Below are 19,231 nucleotides of genomic sequence, written 5' to 3'. Positions count from 1 at the left end.
GAAAGAAACAGATAGAGGCGGGGGGATTCGCTGTTGATGCAAAAGCTCGATGTCCAGTTCAACACTTAATGTGGTAAACAGAACAGTAGCTGTATTCTTTCAGATCTTCAGACAGGCAGATAGGAAACCATATTGTTAATGAATGGGCGCTGCAAAGGAGACCGCACGAACAAGCAACATGAAACTCGAATGAAGATCCTAAGATGTCTTTCAAGGTAAACAACATATACTGTAAACCATAAAATATACTGCAATCTGAATATGCGTTAAGAGGTATAGAAATCAGCGTGCCAACAAATAATTAAATGTGAGAATTTGTCATTAAAGAGCATTTCCAGCATCTGTAATGGACATTTGCGTGTCTTTATGGCCTCATGATGGTGTGTCCGCCCTTCCCGCCCTTCCAAAAAAAAAAAAAAAAAAAAAAAAAAAAAACACAATATGTGTTAAAACATTAGCCTAGTTAGGGGCCGTTCACACCGTACACGTTTTTAACAGTTGAAGTTTTTTCTTAACCCGCTTATGCATGAGTTTTTCGCTAAAATGGATCTACAAAATGCTAAAATAGTAAAAAAAAAAAAAAAAAAAAAAGAAAATTTGTTTTTTTAAAAAACATTTCAAGACAATTAGATAATAGGATAGAACATATTCAGATATATTTTTATGTTTTATTTTTCATTTATCAAAGTGATGATGCAACAAATATAGAACATGATTCATTATTTCACACTGAAAATTCATGATATTGAGCTACACATAACACATAAGGTACACATAAGCTGCACATACTGTATGTATTTTCTCAGGCACTTTCTGAGTCTAAATAGACACACAACTTACGTCATTTCAATAGTACACCCAAATGACAGTTAGCCAAACCATACTGTTCATGCGTTAAACTTGCTATAGTTTACTTCCATGTTGCTTCCTTGTCAAATAGCAATTTCAAATGTAAATCAAGTCACTGACACATCAGCGCTACTTTGAGTAAGAAATAGCATGTATAATATGTATGTGTACACGCATATGGGATACTGATAATTCACCATCCTCACACAATCAGTGTTATATAGTTGTAATTTGTATAAATACAGTACAAATTTGTCTTTTAATAAACAAAGAAATATTCCTCCTGTTATGGTAAATTCTTGCTCGAGAAGCTGAAAAAAAAACAAAAAAAATAGAGAGATGCAGCATGACATTTAAAGACATCCGTCTCGTGCATGTTTACATAGAAAACAATTAAAAAACAGCGTGGACGGATGCAACAACACATTCTGCGTGAACGGTCCCTTATTGTTATTACTGAAAAATCATATAGGATCACTTTTCAACAGTCTATCTGTGACTTTGTTTAAAGGAGACATATTCAGCATTTTTATAACATTTCATTCCAATCATATTTTCATTTTAAACATCGTTGTGCAATGTTAATCTTTTTCTTTTTTTTTTAGCAACATTGCTTTATTATTAATTTTGCAATACTAAAGATTATCTCAACAATACCAGCCTAGCTTATTGACCCTCAGTCTGTGGACTAAGGATTGATTCAGCATTTCTTTTAAATAAATAAATAAACTCCTGTAAGCGCAGTGCTCTAACATCTTTCACATTTGAACGAGTTCATGTTCACATGCGGTGACGTGGATATTCCATATGATTGTATGTGTTTTTTGTTTGGTTTATCTGTGATTGTGCGAGACCGACCATGTGCCTGTTTATATGTGTCTGACAGAAGGAAACACCCCTTGCCAACGCTGTGTTTTGGGCAGCAAGGAAAGGAAACTTGGCCTTGCTTCAGCTGTTGTTGAACAGTGGCCGTGTGGATGTAGACTGCAAAGATGGTGTATGCAAACCTCTTCTCTCATGCATGCTTCACGCACAGTTTGCTCTCAGTATATGAATATCTCAATCAATAGGAAACAGTAATGGAGCAAAATAATGCAAAGACAAAATTATGCATTTACGTTTATGCATTTAGCAGACACATTTATTAGTATGTGTTTTCCCTGGGACTCGAACCCATGACCTTGCACAGTGCTTCACTAGCTGAGCTGCAATCACTGTTGCTTGTAATGTGATGATTATTCACAATGTGTTTTAGCAGTATGCCACTACAGCGTTAATGGTGGCATCCTACAATGGTCACTATGATTGTGTCCGGGAGCTCATCTTGCAAGGTGCAGATATCAACCTGCAGAGAGAGGTATGAATAATCTTTGTTTATGGAATATTTATATTATAATATAATATATATATATATATATATATATATATATATACACACACAAAACATTTTCCATTTTCCAAAACATAAAGTATTGTTTAAAGTAAGTGTACTTGTTAACCAAGTCGACCAAAGCATCAGAGAAGAGCATACTTGAGAAATCAAGGTTAATGTCACATTATATTATATTATATTGTGTATTTTAATGCAATATAATATATTACACATCATTTTACTTACTGTTATTTCTGTTGACGTAGCTTTACTTATCTACTGTAGCAGCTCGTCTTATTTTGTCACAGGCTGTACTGCAGGCTATTTCTGTCTGACCTAAATATATAAAGAGTGACAGGTTATGTTAATAAAACAGGTTGTGGTAATAGTACTCCTGGTATTGGTGTGTATGTGTCAGTAATAATATCTTTGGTGTTTGTGTGTGTGTTTGTCCAGACAGGTTCTACTGCCCTCTTCTTTGCTTGTCAACAGGGCCATAATGAAATTGTCAAGCTTCTGTTTGAATTTGGAGCATCTACTGAGTTTCGGACAAAGGTATGAGCTATATAGCCTCATTCATAATTATAAAAAAAAAAACTAAAATATACACTTTCCCTTATACGTTATTTTTCCCCCATTAACCCTTAAATGCATGGTAATTTTCCCAAACACTCTTACATATTCAGGTCTTTAGAGACCCGGCACTTATATCTATCAAAAATGGATGTACAAAATGCCCAGATAGTGTAAAATTTTCAACATATTTTCAAGACAATTAGAAAATAATAAAATAAAAATATATTTTGATGTTTTATTTTTTTCATAAATCAAACAGATAATGCAGCAAATCAGGACAAATCTAGAACACGATTAATTATTTTCACACTGAAATTTCATAAGATGACGTATTTTCTCAGGCACTAATTGAGTCTAAATACACTATTATTACATTACATTACATTATTTCAGTAGGACACCCAAATGACAATAGTCTTATACTGTTCATGTGTTACACTTGCTATAGTTTACTTCAATGTTGTTTTTACATAAGCTAGCAATGTCAAACATAAATCAAGTCAATCATTGAAACATCAGCGCCACCTTGAGTAAGAAATAGCATGTATAATATGCATGTGTACATGAATATGGGATACTGATAATTAACCATTATTGATAATTCATTATTGCACAGAACATCAACATGATATAGTATTTATTTGTGTGAATATAGTACTCATTTCTCTTGTAATAAACAAAGAAATAGATATCCTGTTATAGTAAACTTAAATAGATACAAAACAATCATAAAAAATAGAATTTATGGAAGTGCAAAAAAAACGCTCTTATGTACCTCGGGTCTCTAAACACCCTATACACTTTTGGTACTTAAACCAATGTATTATTTTTTGCAATTTTGGCAATTGTTTCACTATTTATAAGAAATAGATTGAGGAGGGGGCCTGGGTAGCTCAGTGGTAAAGATGCTGGCTACCACCCCTGGAGTCCGCTAGTTTGAATCCCAGGGCGTGCTGAGTGACTCCAGCCAGGTCTCCTAAGCAAACAAATTGGCCCGGTTGCTAGGGAGGGTAGAGTCACATGGGGTAACCTCCTCATGATCACTATAATGTGGTTCGTTCTCAGTGGGGTGTGTGGTGAGTTGAGCGTGGTTGCCATGGTGGATGGCGTGAAGCCTCCACACGCATTATGTCTCTGTGGCAACACGCTCAACAAGCCACGTGATAAGATGCACGGGTTGACAATCTCAGATGCAGAGGCAACTGGGATTCGTCCTCCTCCACCCAGACTGAGGTAATCACTACATGACCACGAGGACTTAAAAGCACATTGGGAATTGGGCATTCCAAATTGGGAGAAAAAGGGGAAAAAAAAGAAAAAAAAGAAATTGATTGAGGAATACCAAAGAGCAGTGGCATGTGGTGCATAAACCTGGTACCCCTTCAATAAAAAAAACCCCACTCAAATGCAGCCCATAATATTACCTCACAGTCCACGTTGCTACATTGGACGCATCAAAGTGAATGCTCTAAGGGCGCTTACACACTAGGGAAAGCTCAGAGCATTTGGCACATGGGAGTACGTAAGGTCTGTTTGGAAGGTCTGTACCACACAGAGAAGAGGGAGTCACAGACAGAGCTATTTAAAATGATGGCTTTTTCACAAAGTACCAGTAAACATTGAAACTCTTCTCCAGGCTCTCTCTTCACAATTACTATCTTTTTAGCCTGGCTGACAAAAATAACAGAGGACAGAGAATGAATAAACCGCATGTATGAGTTTGCGTGTATGTTTTTTTTCTATTTCACAGCTCAACTAGTGATGTCCAGTTCATGAATGAATCGTTCTTTTGAACCGGTTCTTTTTAGTGAACGAGTTGATCCAGTTAACCAAATTGGACTGAATCGTTTGAAACAGTTCACGTCTCAAGTCAGCACTGATCCACAAGTTACTCTATCTTAACCTGTCTCTCGTATGTGCATGACACTCCGGCTCGAAATGAGTCGATATCCGGGAGTAATATGATCCTAGAACCATTGTCAGCCAGCCCCCAAGGTGAAAATAATACATTTGATTGGTCAGATTTTCTGTCACTTTGCTAATACAAATGAATTACAGAACCCTTCAAAATCTCCTGTGAAGGGGGACGCAGTACGTAGAGCTACAGTGCGACAATGAGCAGTTTTTTTTGGCTGCCACAAACCGCTTACACTCCATTAAACAGGAACAATGTGAAGATATTTATGGTCTACATTACAGTTAAGTTGCTTTTGAAGTTGTGTATTTGTATATTTTAATGCATATATTTATTTAATGAATATACATTGTTAAATAAACGGGGGATGAACATTTCATAATTTGAATAACGTTTCCGTCTCAGTTTATGTCAACCCTTCTCTGAAGGGTTTGAAGAGGCTGACTGCACGCCACTGCTAAAGAGGCGTGGGCACAACTCCAAAAAATGGATAAGGTACAGTGGTGGAACAAGGTCCCGGGTCTCTAAAGACCTGAGGTATGCGTGTAAGAGTTAAAAAAATTTAACTCCTAAAGAAATTAATTGTAATTTTGAAACATTTGTATAGAATTTGTATGACTCGCATGTAAAATAAATAAATAAATAAATATATATATATAAATAATTCAATCATGGACAGTGGTTCCATGTGTTTAAAATGAGTGTTCTTAAATTAAACTACCATGTAATGCCAACTAAAATACTTAAAGTAGAGGAAACCTAACTGAATTGAACAACCCAACTTGAACTAAATTAGATGTGTTAAACTAACTCAAATGAATCTGTTTCCATGATTACCTAACTCCAATATAACAGAAACTCTTCTAAATCTCAACACAACAAAACATTAAACACTACAAGTCTCTCCGTTTATATTCATTTTGCACAAAGACACATTATATATTAATTTATTTTAACATTTTCTCTCACCATCGAGTGCCATGCAAAACATGCTGGAAATTAGAAATCCCCTGCCCAGTTTCAGTTAACCAAACAAAAAAGTATTCATGTTGTCTCAACATAAATAGATTAAGTAAAGCTTAAAAGCATTGAAACTCAGTTAATTTAAGTTCACTTGTTACATTAATTGTTTTGAGTAATTTGAACAAGGGAGGATCCAATAAACTGACAATGGTGAAAGATAAATGTGTGTTTGTGTGTGTGTGTGTGTGTGTGTGTGAGATGAAGACTTAAGTCATATCAGTAACCTTATAAAAGCTGTTTTATTCTACATGGAGAGGGTCCGCCACGTTAGAATCACATGATCAGTCGAATACTACTCGCTTAATCTCAGTAACTGCCCTGTTATAAAACACTTTCACTACTGGATTAAATTAATCACGGCTGACTGTAAATAGTGAATTTCTGCAATGGCATCATTAACTGAAAACTATTGCGTTTGAATGATGCTACATCCACACCACTAGGTGTCACTGTAAGTCAAAGACGACATGAACAAAAACTTATTGAGTGCACCTTTAACCTAAAATCCTTATTAAAAAAAGCTCATAGACATATTATGCTTCATTCACCTATTTATTTCTCTTGAAACTTTCCTATATTGTTGTGTTTTTGTCATATATGTGTGGTTTAATGTCAGTCATTAAAAGTTTTGCCTCTTGTTTTTATGCCATAGGATGGTGGGACGGCACTCTCTGCTGCCTGTCAGTACGGTCACTCTAAAGTGGTCGACACCCTTTTGAAGAACGGAGCAAACGTCCACGACCAGCTCAATGTTAGTTGCTCTTTAAAAGCCGTAGCTGCCGGTGTGATGCATGTTCATGGCAGTTCCTCTAAAGTATCCGCTGATTGAGTGTTTAGGCTGTGCTCTTAGGAACGGGGCAGGATACAATCCTGATCATTTCGGGATCATAGCCCAAACACATCCCTTAAAGGAGTTGACATAGAAGTAATTTGCCTACTAACTTTTTATGTCACATAGCTGTAGCAGAACAATTTTTTAAATATGATCAAACCAAAAAAGAACTATACAGTTGGGCTATATTTCAAAAGAGTATTATGGTACAGCACATTTAATGTGACACAGATCATGCAGCTATATTCCCATTATTCATGGCATTTCTGTATTCTGTAAATACAGTTTCTATTTGTCATACAAACCCCTTCAGCCATGACTTTATTGATTATATAACACGGCCTCAAGTGCTTGATTGCTTATGCAAAATGGTTACTATGTAATAAAATATTAAGGACACAATATTTTATTCAAATGTTATTTTATATATAAAAAAAAGCAAATTAACTACAATCCTTTAGCAGGAAGATTTAGACTGTAGGTGAACAGGTGTTTTTCATCATAGCTGTTACCATGTATTTATGTATATTAACCAACGAGCCTTTTTATTAAGACTTTTCTTGGATTTTCGTTGCTTCAGGATGGAGCAACACCTTTATTTTTGGCCTCCCAGGAGGGTCACGTGACCGTCATACGTCAGCTTTTGTCATCTGGGGCTAAAGTCAATCAACCACGAGAGGTGACTTGGCAGCCTTTACTTATGCTAATGACATATATTACAATGTATTTTCCTTTTTTCTTTGGGGTTATTATTATTATAATATATAATTTTATCCCATTTTCTCCCCAATTTTGGAATGCCCAATTCCCACTACTTAGTAGGTCTTCGTGGTGGTGCGGTTACTCACCTCAATCCGGGTGGCGGAATACAAGTCTCAGTTGCTTCCACTTCTGAGACTGTCAATCCGTGCATCTTATCACGTGGCTCGTTGTGCATGACACCACGGAGACTCCGCATGTGGAGGCTCATGCTCTCTGCTATCCACGCACAACTTACCACGCGCCCCATTGAGAGCGAGAACCACTTAATCGTGATCACGAGGAGGTTACCCCATGTGACTCTACCCTCTTTAGCAACCGGGCCAATTTGGTTGCTTAGGAGACCTGGCTGGAGTCACTCAGCACACCCTGGATTCGAACTTGCGACTTCAGGGGTGGTAGTCAGCGTCAATACTCGCTGAGCTACCCAGGCCCCTCTTTGGGGTTATTTTTAACATTATATGTCAGACATTGCAACCAAGTTGGCATCTACACTGTATTGTCATTAAATGTTGTCAACTTCAAATTTGTGAAATGACAAGAGATTATCTGGGAGATTTCTCATTTTTGTATTCCATGTTGATTTTTTTTGTCTCTGAGTCAGGATGGCACGGCTCCACTCTGGATGGCAGCCCAGATGGGATATTGTGAGGTGGTGAAAGTTCTGCTGCTACGGGGGGCAGATCGTGATGCAGATAGGAACGTAAGTTTACAACTCTGGCTCATCTACTCACTTTTTATTTTCCTAAAATGTTCTACTTTATTACTTCGTCCACTTTAATTTGAGTCTTTTTAGTGGCAGAGTGGAACAGTGGTGCTGGTTTTGATTCATCTCAATGACTCAAGTCTTTTGAATCTGTTCACCAAAAAGATTCGTTTTGATTCGTTCATTGGACGCATTCAGCGGGTTGAACCAATGATATTCTCTTTCACAGCTCACACTCGAATACTATTGGCTCGCTCTATAGTAAGTCTTTAAAGGCATGGAAAGCCACCAAAGCAGTCAAGCTAGAGCTCATTGGCTTCCAAACGAGGAGATGTCAGTGAACGAGAAATATGAGTCTGTGTATGGAGGTAAATGAGAACGATTCGTTCACTTATAAGATTTGGTGAAAAAGACCACTTCGTTCACAAATGAAATATCACTTGAGTGGAATTTCCCTATGTTGTTACCATTTCCGGGTTTGGGGGGGCTACGGGGGCTTTTCCCACTTAGATTTGCCTCGAGCCCCCTTAGAAATTTCTGATGCCTCCGCCCTGACTGCCAGTGAAATGATGAAGGGGCACTCCACCCCCGGACTGATGCGAAATGATCAACGTTGCCCCCCCCCCCCCAAACAAACATGTGCCCCACCAAAGATTGCATCCTCCATTAAAAATGCATGAAATGTTTGACAAATGTGTCTTTGAATCTATTATCTCCCTGCTTTAGTCTATTATGACTGTGTTGGAATGTGTTTCTGTTTGAAGGATGGCTCCACAGCTCTGTTCAAGGCTGCGCATAAAGGACATTGTAATGTTATTGAGGAGCTCCTCAAGTTCTCCCCATCTCTCGGTCTTCTGAAGGTAGTTTTACCATTTTCCATGGGATAAATATAAATATATAATGTTTAGGGATGCACCGATTTATCGGACACCGATCTCTGAGATGTCAGTTTTAGATCTTTTCATCTGGAAAGCATCACAGTCTAATAAACATCAGCTAAACATCTTAAAAAGATCAAATTTACAAACATTCTAAATCGTAAACGTCTCAAACACATCTGCTGAACGTTTTATTGACATCTGAAAGGAAACGTCTTATAGACGTATTGCAGATGAGCAAACTACGTTAAAAATACGTCTACCAGATGTAAACAAACACTTCAAATAGACGTCTGGGTTATGTACGTGTGATATCAAGGCAGTTATTGACCAAATTAAAACCATCAGCATTTCGGTCAGACGCATGAAAATGCAGATATGACAAACAGAAGGTTTATTTATTTTAGTAATTATGTAAACAATTGTGTTTATAAAGTTTATAATATTTTTTTCTGTGTTTAATATGAGGGAACATCTACCAAAATAAATAAAGCTTATAGAATACATCATATTAATTTTTAATGTAAAAAATGTGAGTTCGATTGTTTAGAATTGAATAATAATAATAATATCGGTGCATCCCTAGTAATGTTCTTGTTTTTTTTTTTCTTTTCTTTTTTTGGCTCATTCTTGGTTTTATTCTTGGTTTTATTGGAGCAAATGTTGCATATTTTCCCTATGCAATTTGTTTGTTGAATTTTGATATGCCATCTACTGTAGAATGGTTCTACAGCTCTTCATGCAGCCGTCATGGGCGGGAATCCAAAAACAGTTGCACTTTTGCTGAAGGCAAATGCTGATCCAGCTCTACCCAACAAGGTCTGTTAATATTTTTGAGGCAGCTACAGAATAGAAGTCCCTGTTGTCATAACTGTTCATACGTGCTAGCACTGACATCTACTAGCTAGTATGGTAGTGTATGTAGTTACATGAATGCAAAGGCTGTAGCAAAAAAATTATAAATGCTGCAATAATCAGCTCATTACATAGTAGATAATAAAATGCATCCACAAAGGTTTTGGCTCTATTGTCCCAGATTCACTGCTTGTATCACCTTTTCTCTGCAGAATAACGAACTGCCAGAATATCTTACACAGAATGAGCGCATCCTTAGACTCCTGCGACGGCCGATACAGAATGGAGGGAGTTGATGACTGCTGTGTTTGGTCGTAGCTTTTTGCAATGTTTGTTTTTAGGTCCATGAAAAATAAATGCACTACATCCTCCCAAGAGAGGTTATTGAAAACAGACCAGTGGTTGCCTGTTACAGCTTTCCAGTCTTCTAACAGCAGTTTTAACGGTGCTTGCTTGCAGCTTGCAGCAGATCAACAATGCAAATGCACTGACAAGCATTATTGCTTTTTCTTTCTCCTGGAAATGATATGACATGAAAATAATTTCATTCAGCTTTTTTAATTTATTTATAAATGTCACGGTCTCTAGTATCTATAAAATTGGCCTATTTAGAATGCAGCAGTTTATGTTTGGTACTTTTATTGCATTGTTTTAAACTTAATAATGTTACAGAGTCTTTTTATCATGTCAATATATTTAATTAAATATAACTGGGCTCATAAATCAGTTTTAGTGTCATACATTCTCCAAAGACAAATAACGACAATATCCAGCTACATCCAAATAAAAAAAGTTCAATACATCCTGGTCACTTGTCGGCTCTTTGCTGAGAGACTTATTTTGCCATATTTATTTTTCTGTGAAATGCAGTTCAGATTTTAATATATACATTAGTTTTCACACTCAAACTAAGTTGGACTAGGTGCTTCAATACATTTTTTCTTAACATTGATTTGTTTAATCCTTTTGTCTTGTGAAAAATATGGTAAACTGTATGTTTATGAAAACAATAAATGTACAGAATAATGCAGGTTTTTTTTTTCAGTTCTATTATTGCATATTAATATACATGCATATTAACATAACACCAGATGACTTCATTCGTTGTCTATGATGAAGAACGCCACAAAGTTTACACGGTTAAAATGATGTAAACGGGAAAAATAAAAAATATGAATAATTAAAAATCAAAAGGTGTCACTTCTCTATCAATATGTTTCTTTGTAATAATATTACTGGCTCTAATCTGTTTACATTTACATTTAAACAAAATACCACAATATTGCTAAATATTTATAATTTATAAAAAATATATTTGGTTTCTCCTTAATGAAATTTTCTATATCAGTCCAAAACGTCTTTGCATTGAGCATAAATACAATAAAATATTTTAAAAAAATGAAAATGGGTTAACTTGTTACAGTACTGTACTGTTTTATATAAAAACTATATAAACAAAGAACGGTGAGAAATTATTTAAATAAATGAAGAAATAAAAATAAAAAAAACATCCCTGGAGTCACGAGTTTAGAGTCAGGGTGTGCTGAGTGACTCCAGCCAGGTCTCCTAAGCAACCAAATTGGCCCAGTTGCTAGGGAGGGGTAGAGTCACATGGGGTAACCTCCTCCTGGTCATGAATAGTGGTTCTCGCTCTCAATGGGGCACGTGGTAAGTTGTGCGTGGATTGCGGAGAGTAGCATGAGCCTCCACATGCTGTGAGTCTCTGCATATTCTGTATATATTCCATATGTACAGAATATACCAAACAGGAGTAAATATTTCCTTTCTATGGGTTCCAGCTCGTATGGGGGTTGAGGGTAATGAGGAGGTCGACCATTTAGCATAGAAGGCTCTGAAACGTGATAGATATTAATGTCCCACTGAGTAAAACTGAAGTAAAAGGAATTATTAAAAAGGCTCTAAATAAGAAGTGGCAAGAGATATGGGATAAGGAGTTAAAAGGGAGACATTTATATAATATCCAGAATAAAGTTGGGGTTGAGAGGAATAAATATGCAAGCAGAAAGGAAGATACTATAATATCCAGGTTTCGAATTGGGCATACGTCCCTCAATTATTCTCTTTCAGTTATTGGAAAAATAGAATCAGAGAGTTGTCCACAATGTGGCCAACCGGAGACAGTTGAGCATGTGCTGATTTATTGCTCTGCATATGAGAGAGAATTAATCCATCTTAAAGAAGTAATAAGTAATATAGAAGAAATAAATAAGCTGTCTTTAAAAAGTATATTTCATAATGCACAGAAAGAATCAAGGATTCTGCTAAGTTATTTAAGGGAAACAGGATTGTTTAATAAGATTTAGGAATTTGTATTTTTTCCCCCTTTAATCGTCGTTCCACACTTCAACCCAGTAGGTGGCGGATATGCGCCATTAGCTGGTTTGCCAACCGCCATAAAACGGAAAAGAAGAAGAAGCTGAGTGTTGACGTCATAATGGAAAAGGTGTGGCTCTACGGCTTGTCATCCGTGACGTCACGGTAAACATTCAGCGCGGAAGTGATTTAACTGTATTCATTGCGATTTGTGCTAATCACTGATTCAATTTACCGTGGTAAAAATGTGGAAATTTAGAAGTCTCTCTGAGACGCAGTAACCAAACATCAGTTCACTTTTAAAGGACAGATATATTGACGAATAATCGCGATCACAATGACTAATGCCACTTTACAGGTATGAGATTTTTGACATGTCTGACAACAAAACTAATTTTTTTTTTTTGTTTTTTTTTCACAGGATTATTGATATTGTGTGTATTATTTATAATGTATAGTCAGTTCTCTACTCTAGTTAAATGTGTAAAATATAACATATATTCTAAAAACGGTTTTAGATTTTATGTTGGTTTGGCAGTTACAGTATGAACTTCTCTGTTCAATATATATATATATAATTTAATTATTTTTACTTGTTTTACATTTTTACTTTGTCTCACAACTTAGTGTCCCTTAACTTTTTGGTACATTTTAAAGCCTTTTTAACGTTTGTGTGGTATGCTTTCAGACTGCTCTCAAACTGGTCAAACTTGATATCGGCACATCACACCACACTATAATAATCTTGTGTAACATCAACATTCAGCAGACAAGCCTGTCAGTCCAAGACTTTAAACATGTTTATACTGTCCTTTTAAACACTTGTTAAAAGTGAATCTGGCCATCTGTATAGGAAACTGTATCTGTTTTGCATTATATTAGTGATATAATGAATTATCTAATCTACATTCCCTTTTTCTGCACATTAGAAAGCCATTGACTTGGTCAGCAGAGCCTCAGAGGAAGACAAGGCGAAAAACTACGAGGAAGCTCTGCGTCTCTATCAACATGCAATCCAGTATTTTCTACATGTGGTGAAGTGTAAGCATCCAAGCTGGTTGTTCTGATCCAGATGCAACAGCTGTCTAAACATAAATTCATATTGTTCAAAAGCATCAGCACCTGTTGAAATAACAGCCAAATGCACCAATTACATCTCTCAAACTGTATGTACTATACAGTATGTACCCTACATAGTGTATTTAGGCTGTCTCAATTGCTTCTGTCTCTTTATGTAATCTCAGACTGACACGATGTTCAGTGGGGGGCTTTATGGGGGCAATGCCATCTCTTGCAGAGCGCCCAGTTCTCCTATTGTAATCTTTTCTATTTGCAAAAGTAATGTTTGGGATTCTAATGTTTATATTTCCTATTGACACACTAAAGCTGAAGATATAAATAACCATCTTAAGACAAATGCTTTTGTGAAACATCTTATGTGCTTAAGACTTTTGCACAGTATATATATATATATATATATATATATATATATATATATATATTAATATATATTATATTAATATATATTATATTATATATATTATATTAATATATATATATATATATATATATATATATATATATATATATATATAATATATATATATATATATATATATATATATATATACACACACACACACAGTTGAAGTCAGAAGTTAAACATACACCTTAGCCAAATACATTTAACAGTTTTTCACAAGTCCTGACATTTAATCATAGAAAACATTCCCTGTCTTAGGTCAGTTAGGATCACTACTTTATTTTAAGAATGTGAAATGTCAGAATAATTAGAGAATTATTTATTTCAGCTTTTATTTCTTTCAACACATTGGGTCAGAAGTTTACATACACTTTGTTAGTATTTGGTAGCATTGCCTTTAAATTGTTTAACTTGGGTCAAACCTTTTGGGTAGCCTTCCACAAGCTTCTCACAATAAGTTGCTGGAATTTTGGCCCATTTCTCCAGACAGAACTGGTGTAACTGTCAGGTTTGTAGGCCTCCTTGCTCGCACATGCTTTTTCAGTTCTGCCCACAAATTATCTATCGGATTGAGGTCAGGGCTTTGTGATGGCCTCTCCAATACCTTGACTTTGTTGTCCTTAAGCCATTTTGCCACACATTTGGAGGTATGCTTGGGGTCATTGTCCATTTGGAAGACCCATTTGCGACCGAGCTTTAACTTCCTGGCTGATGTCTTGAGATGTTGCTTCAATATATCCACATAATTTTCCTTCCTCATGATGCCATCTATTTTGTGAAGTGCACTAGTCCCTCCTGCAGCAAAGCACCCCCACAACATGATGCTGCCACCCCCATGCTTCATGGTTCGGATGGTGTTTTTCGGCTTGAAAAACTCACCCTTTTTCCTCCAAACATAACAATGGTCATTATGGCCAAACAGTTCAAATTTTGTTTCATTAGACCAGAGGACATTTCTCCAAAAAGTAAGATCTTTGTCCCCATGTGCACTTGCAAACTGTAGTCTGGCTTTTTTATGGCAGTTTTGGAGCAGTGGTTTCTTCCTTGCTGAGCAGCCTTTCAGGTTATGTTGATATAGGACTTGTTTTACTGTGGATATAGATACTACCTGTTCCCTACAGCATCTTCACAAGGTCCTTTGCTGTTGTTCTGGGATTGATTTGCACTTTTCGCACCAAACTACATTCATCTCTAGGAGACAGAATGCGTCTCCTTCCTGAGTGGTAGGATGGCTGCATGGTCCCATAGTGTTTATACTTGCATACTGTTGTTTGTACAGATTAACATTGTACCTTTAGGTGTTTGGAAATTGCTCCCAAGGATGAACCAATGTGAAACAATCTGTCTGTAAACAATTGTTGGAAAAATGACTCTTGTCATGCACAAAGCAGATGTCCTAAACGACTTGCCAAAACTATAGTTTGCTAATATTAAATCTGTGGAGTGGTTAAAAAATGAGTTTTAATGACTTCAACCTGAGTGTATGTAAACTTTTGACTTCAACTGTATATATATATATATATATATACATACACTATGATCACTTCTGTTAATCTGCCAATTGGGCGCAGTTGGCATATGCTAAAAATCCTTAAAAGGCCAAATATTGACTGATTAATAGTCCTGGAAACAACTGTATCATAACAAGTACATCAACAAATACATGAACTAGTGATGAAACATGCTCTGGATGTTTCACGGTGCAGATGAAACTCAGGGAGAAAAAGCGAAGCAGAGCATCAGAGCAAAGTGTGCCGATTATCTGGACAGAGCGGAGCAGCTAAAGCAGTATCTGAAGAAGAAAGAGAATGCACCGCCATCCAAACCTGTGAAGGTTCCCCAGTCTGATGATAAAGGGTGAGAGACTGATTCCTATTGAGTCATCTAATAAACATTCTGTAAGATCACAAAGTGTGAATTACAACACATTCTTGTAAAATTTTGTTTTTACAGGAATGACAGTGATGATGGCGATTCAGAGAAAAAGAAATTCCAAAATCAACTCCAAGGTTTTTTGTCTTGATGGTTTTTTTTTTTTTGGTCTGTTACCCCAAAGGACTTAATGGATATAACTTTATTTAAGTCATAGTATGAACTACAAATGAGAAACTTGGACTTCCATATTTAAAAGGTGCCATTGTCATGGAGAAACCCAACATAAAGTGGGATGATGTTGCTGGTTTGGAGGGAGCAAAGGAGGCCCTTAAAGAAGCTGTCATCCTGCCAATTAAATTCCCCCATCTTTTCACAGGTATGATTGGACAAATGGATAAAATAAAAAAGTGTCTTGATAAGTTCTTCCTGTTACAACTAAGGTCTTGATTATTTTTCCCAATAGGGAAAAGGACTCCATGGAGAGGGATTTTACTCTTTGGCCCTCCAGGTACAGGAAAGTCCTACCTGGCTAAAGCAGTGGCTACTGAGGCCAACAACTCCACCTTCTTCTCCATCTCGTCATCAGACCTGGTGTCCAAGTGGCTGGGAGAAAGCGAGAAGTAAGATAGACTTAGTGAAACAAATACAATGAAACATGCTTTTAAAAGTTGACGTTCTTTTTAACTTGACATGGTAGTTGCGTGAGACAAGGTGCAACGGTCAAAGATGTCTGTTTAGGGCATTTACGTAGGAAAACAATGGAAAACCAATGCAAAAACGTGTTTGCCATGAACTGCATTTGCCTAATACTGATATTCTGGTGATAGAGTTACATTGGACCGGCTCTTTGGAAATGTTGATTGGGAATGTGTTCTATGTTAACCAAGGTTTTGGTAAGATATTGGAGATCAATGTTCTATCAAGAAGCTTCATGTTCATGATTCCTTAAATCCAGATTACTTATAGTATTTTCGTCTTCAGGTTGGTGAAGAATCTGTTCAGCCTGGCTCGGGAGAATAAGCCGTCCATTATATTCATTGATGAAATTGACTCAATGTGCGGCTCGAGAAACGAGAACGAGAGCGAAGCTGCCCGTAGGATCAAGACGGAGTTTCTGGTCCAGATGCAAGGTAAATAGCATAGAATAAGCAGGTAAAATGGCAATTGTCATGAAACAATGTAGCCTGGGTGTTCTCTCCAATTGGTCAGATACAATGGTTATCAAAGTGTCATTATTCAGGTGTAAATTATTGTCCAGACTGCAGTTCACATTGTACATTGACAGCATTGTCAACTTTTTACTTTTTTCAGCACTGGTCAGGATGAACCAATTTGTGATTACTTGATAAGGATCTTTCTTTTCACACTTTTAGTGTACAAATGTTTCCAATAACCCAAAAACATCATGAGATTTAAGAATTCGGCTTTCTGGACCATACGCCCCCTTAACAAAAACCATATATTGTCCCATAGGAAATAGTTATCAGCTTACATTTGCTGCCCAATGGTAAATGGTGAGCCAGATGCTAGGATATGCATTGCACCTTGCAAAGTAGCAAGGCAAACGTTTTTTAGTTTTGAGTTACCAGGGTCTCATTCATTGTTCTCACAGGCGTTGGAAATGACAATGAAGGAATTCTGGTTCTTGGAGCAACCAACATACCCTGGACACTTGATTCTGCCATTAGAAGAAGGTATGTGACTTTTTATTCAAATTGATATGAAGTTCAGTATGATGCTTTAGATATCTTGATTGGCATTTGTTTATTGTTATTTTTATCGTTTAGGTTCGAGAAGCGCATCTACATCCCTCTTCCCGAGCAGCACGCTCGCGCCTCTATGTTCAAACTCCACCTTGGCTCCACCCCCAATACTCTTACCGAAGCTGATTTCATAACACTTGGGAAGAAGACCAATGGCTACTCGGGTGCTGACATAAGCATCGTAGTTCGGGACGCCCTCATGCAGCCCATTCGCAAAGTTCAGTCAGCAACTCACTTTAAAAAGGTATGAAAGAAAAGATTTTGGTTTTTGTAGCTATCAGTTTGGTTAAATACTGTATTTTTTATGGTATAACAGTAAATTACTGTAATACAATGATTTAAAAAAAATAATAATTTGAATTAAAGGCAGTTAATTAAATATTGCCATGGAGTATAATTATTTTTAATTTTTTTCATTACGCTAATGCGCATTTGGGGGTAATGTCAAAAAAATCTTTATTTTCCAAAAAACATGCACTTTGTTTAAACCAAAATTAAATTTCATGTTATTTCCTTTTGTTTGTTTGATAAAGTTTGACCCAGATTTCATAAGATTCACTTTCCATTTTTACAGGTCAAAGGAAAAGCATGGAACAACCCTGATGTCATCGTGGATGACCTCTTGACCCCCTGTTCTCCGAACGACCCCAATGCGATACAGTTGACCTGGGTAGATGTGGCGAGCGATAAACTCCTAGAGCCAATAGTTTGCTTGGTAAGCATGCAATAGAAAAAGCAGTGCTCGATTTAACAGGGTTCCCACGGTCATGGAAAACCTAAAAATATTGGGGAATTTAAATTTTTTTATTTCCAGGCTTGGAAAAGTCCTGATAATCTTAAAAAACCATGGAAATTTCTATAGTGAATATATTTTTTTTCTAGGACTGCATGACATATCGGGACCATATCGGTTATTAAACAATATTATTGATTTATTTTATCCGTATTAGCCAATATTGGATATTTATCGGCCAGTAGTGGATATTAAATTGTGGACGGTCTTTGGACCTATTTTTATACTTCGATTACTTTTGCCATCATCTAGCACTAACGTAAAGTTAATCTTTAATAACACCAATAATTTTTTAGCACTGTTAAACATAATCGTCAACAGATCTCAAAATAAATGAATAATTTAAATTCACTTGTATGATTTAAAACTATTGATTTATTGTGTTTTATTTATAATAGTTTTTTAGACAAAACAGTACAGTTTTCAGTATCGGCCATTTATCAATTATCGGCCATGACATTGAAAGTTTTACCCAGATATGTTCTTGTCAGGTTTCGTAAGTTTCCAGTCAAGAACGTAAGATTCCTGTCAAGAATTTATAGGCATATTGAAATTATAGTGACCAAAAAATGATAGTCTTATCGTATTGGCCAGAATGTTAATATCGGTGCATCCCTACTGACATCACATTTCTGGCCAATACCAATAAGCCTATGATTTTTTTCATATTAAGGTTGATAACAGATTAATGGCTGGTATGAATCGATTTGTATAATTACACTCAGCTCTGAAATATTTGGCTGACAATTGGATAAAATTTGTTTTTGTGAGCACAATCTCTATGAAATAATAATAAAAAATCTTTATCCAGTACATGAACAACTGGAAAAGTCTTAAGGATCTAAAGGGGTGGGAACCCTAATTTAAGGCCAGCAAAACTTGTGGAGCTACGTTACACATACATGTGCTTTTATTGGCGCCTGTTGTGTGTTCTTGTGCTCTCAGGAGGACATGTCCAGGTCACTTGAGAAAACCAAGCCCACCGTGAATGAGGAGGATCTGGAGAAACTGAAGAAGTTCACTGAGGACTTTGGCCAGGAGGGCTAAACAAAGAGAACTGACTCATTTGTTCCACAGGGAGCAAAGTTTGTGCAGGGTTTTTGTCTTTTAATTCATTGTAAATTATATACATTTCCCCTAACTGTGGCATCTATTTATATTTTGTCAATTAATGTGTTTACTATGCCATAAAACATGGGTTTTGCTTAGTTTTTGTTC

General features: G+C 36.4%; 2 protein-coding genes across 4 annotated transcripts; both read left to right on the top strand.

Annotated features, from left to right (window-relative positions):
- On the top strand, positions 1-10,931 carry LOC127438987 (ankyrin repeat domain-containing protein 29-like). 3 transcript variants are annotated; one of them, XM_051694958.1, is made up of 10 exons: positions 6-215; positions 1,736-1,846; positions 2,108-2,206; positions 2,678-2,776; positions 6,388-6,486; positions 7,148-7,246; positions 7,931-8,029; positions 8,797-8,892; positions 9,631-9,729; positions 9,978-10,931. In XM_051694958.1, exons 1-10 carry the CDS (start codon positions 204-206, stop codon positions 10,059-10,061), a joined length of 897 nt encoding a protein of 298 aa, XP_051550918.1. In that variant the 5' UTR covers positions 6-203; the 3' UTR covers positions 10,062-10,931. The 3 variants fall into 3 exon arrangements, 2 of the variants coding, with proteins under 2 accessions (XP_051550918.1, XP_051550917.1); XM_051694957.1 differs by having other exon boundaries at positions 2,105-2,206; XR_007896834.1 differs by lacking the exons at positions 9,631-9,729; positions 9,978-10,931 and having other exon boundaries at positions 1-215; positions 2,105-2,206; positions 7,148-8,029; positions 8,797-8,846.
- A 1,308-nt stretch (positions 10,932-12,239) lies between these two features.
- On the top strand, positions 12,240-19,221 carry LOC127438982 (vacuolar protein sorting-associated protein 4B-like). The gene is made up of 11 exons (XM_051694953.1): positions 12,240-12,457; positions 13,029-13,140; positions 15,289-15,439; positions 15,536-15,591; positions 15,714-15,833; positions 15,921-16,077; positions 16,439-16,587; positions 17,070-17,151; positions 17,245-17,464; positions 17,795-17,935; positions 18,959-19,221. The coding sequence occupies exons 1-11, from the start codon at positions 12,437-12,439 to the stop codon at positions 19,058-19,060; spliced, it is 1,311 nt and encodes a 436-aa protein (XP_051550913.1). The 5' UTR covers positions 12,240-12,436; the 3' UTR covers positions 19,061-19,221.
- Positions 19,222-19,231: the final 10 nt, after the last annotated feature.

Source organism: Myxocyprinus asiaticus, chromosome 50, assembly GCF_019703515.2.
Source record: "Myxocyprinus asiaticus isolate MX2 ecotype Aquarium Trade chromosome 50, UBuf_Myxa_2, whole genome shotgun sequence".
Taxonomy (NCBI): domain Eukaryota; kingdom Metazoa; phylum Chordata; class Actinopteri; order Cypriniformes; family Catostomidae; genus Myxocyprinus; species Myxocyprinus asiaticus.
Note: the sequence above shows the minus strand (reverse complement) of the source record. Positions and strands in the feature narration are given on the sequence as shown.

Bases quoted from the DNA above. Each gene is read 5' to 3' on its own strand.
- LOC127438987 (XM_051694957.1), top strand. The intron at 2,207-2,677 runs GTATGAATAATC...GTGTTTGTCCAG, and splicing joins ATATCAACCTGCAGAGAGAG to ACAGGTTCTACTGCCCTCTT. The intron at 6,487-7,147 runs GTTAGTTGCTCT...TCGTTGCTTCAG, and splicing joins ACGTCCACGACCAGCTCAAT to GATGGAGCAACACCTTTATT.
- LOC127438982 (XM_051694953.1), top strand. From the start codon at position 12,437: ATGACTAATGCCACTTTACAG. The intron at 17,465-17,794 runs GTATGAAAGAAA...CCATTTTTACAG, and splicing joins CAGCAACTCACTTTAAAAAG to GTCAAAGGAAAAGCATGGAA. The intron at 17,936-18,958 runs GTAAGCATGCAA...TTGTGCTCTCAG, and splicing joins TAGAGCCAATAGTTTGCTTG to GAGGACATGTCCAGGTCACT.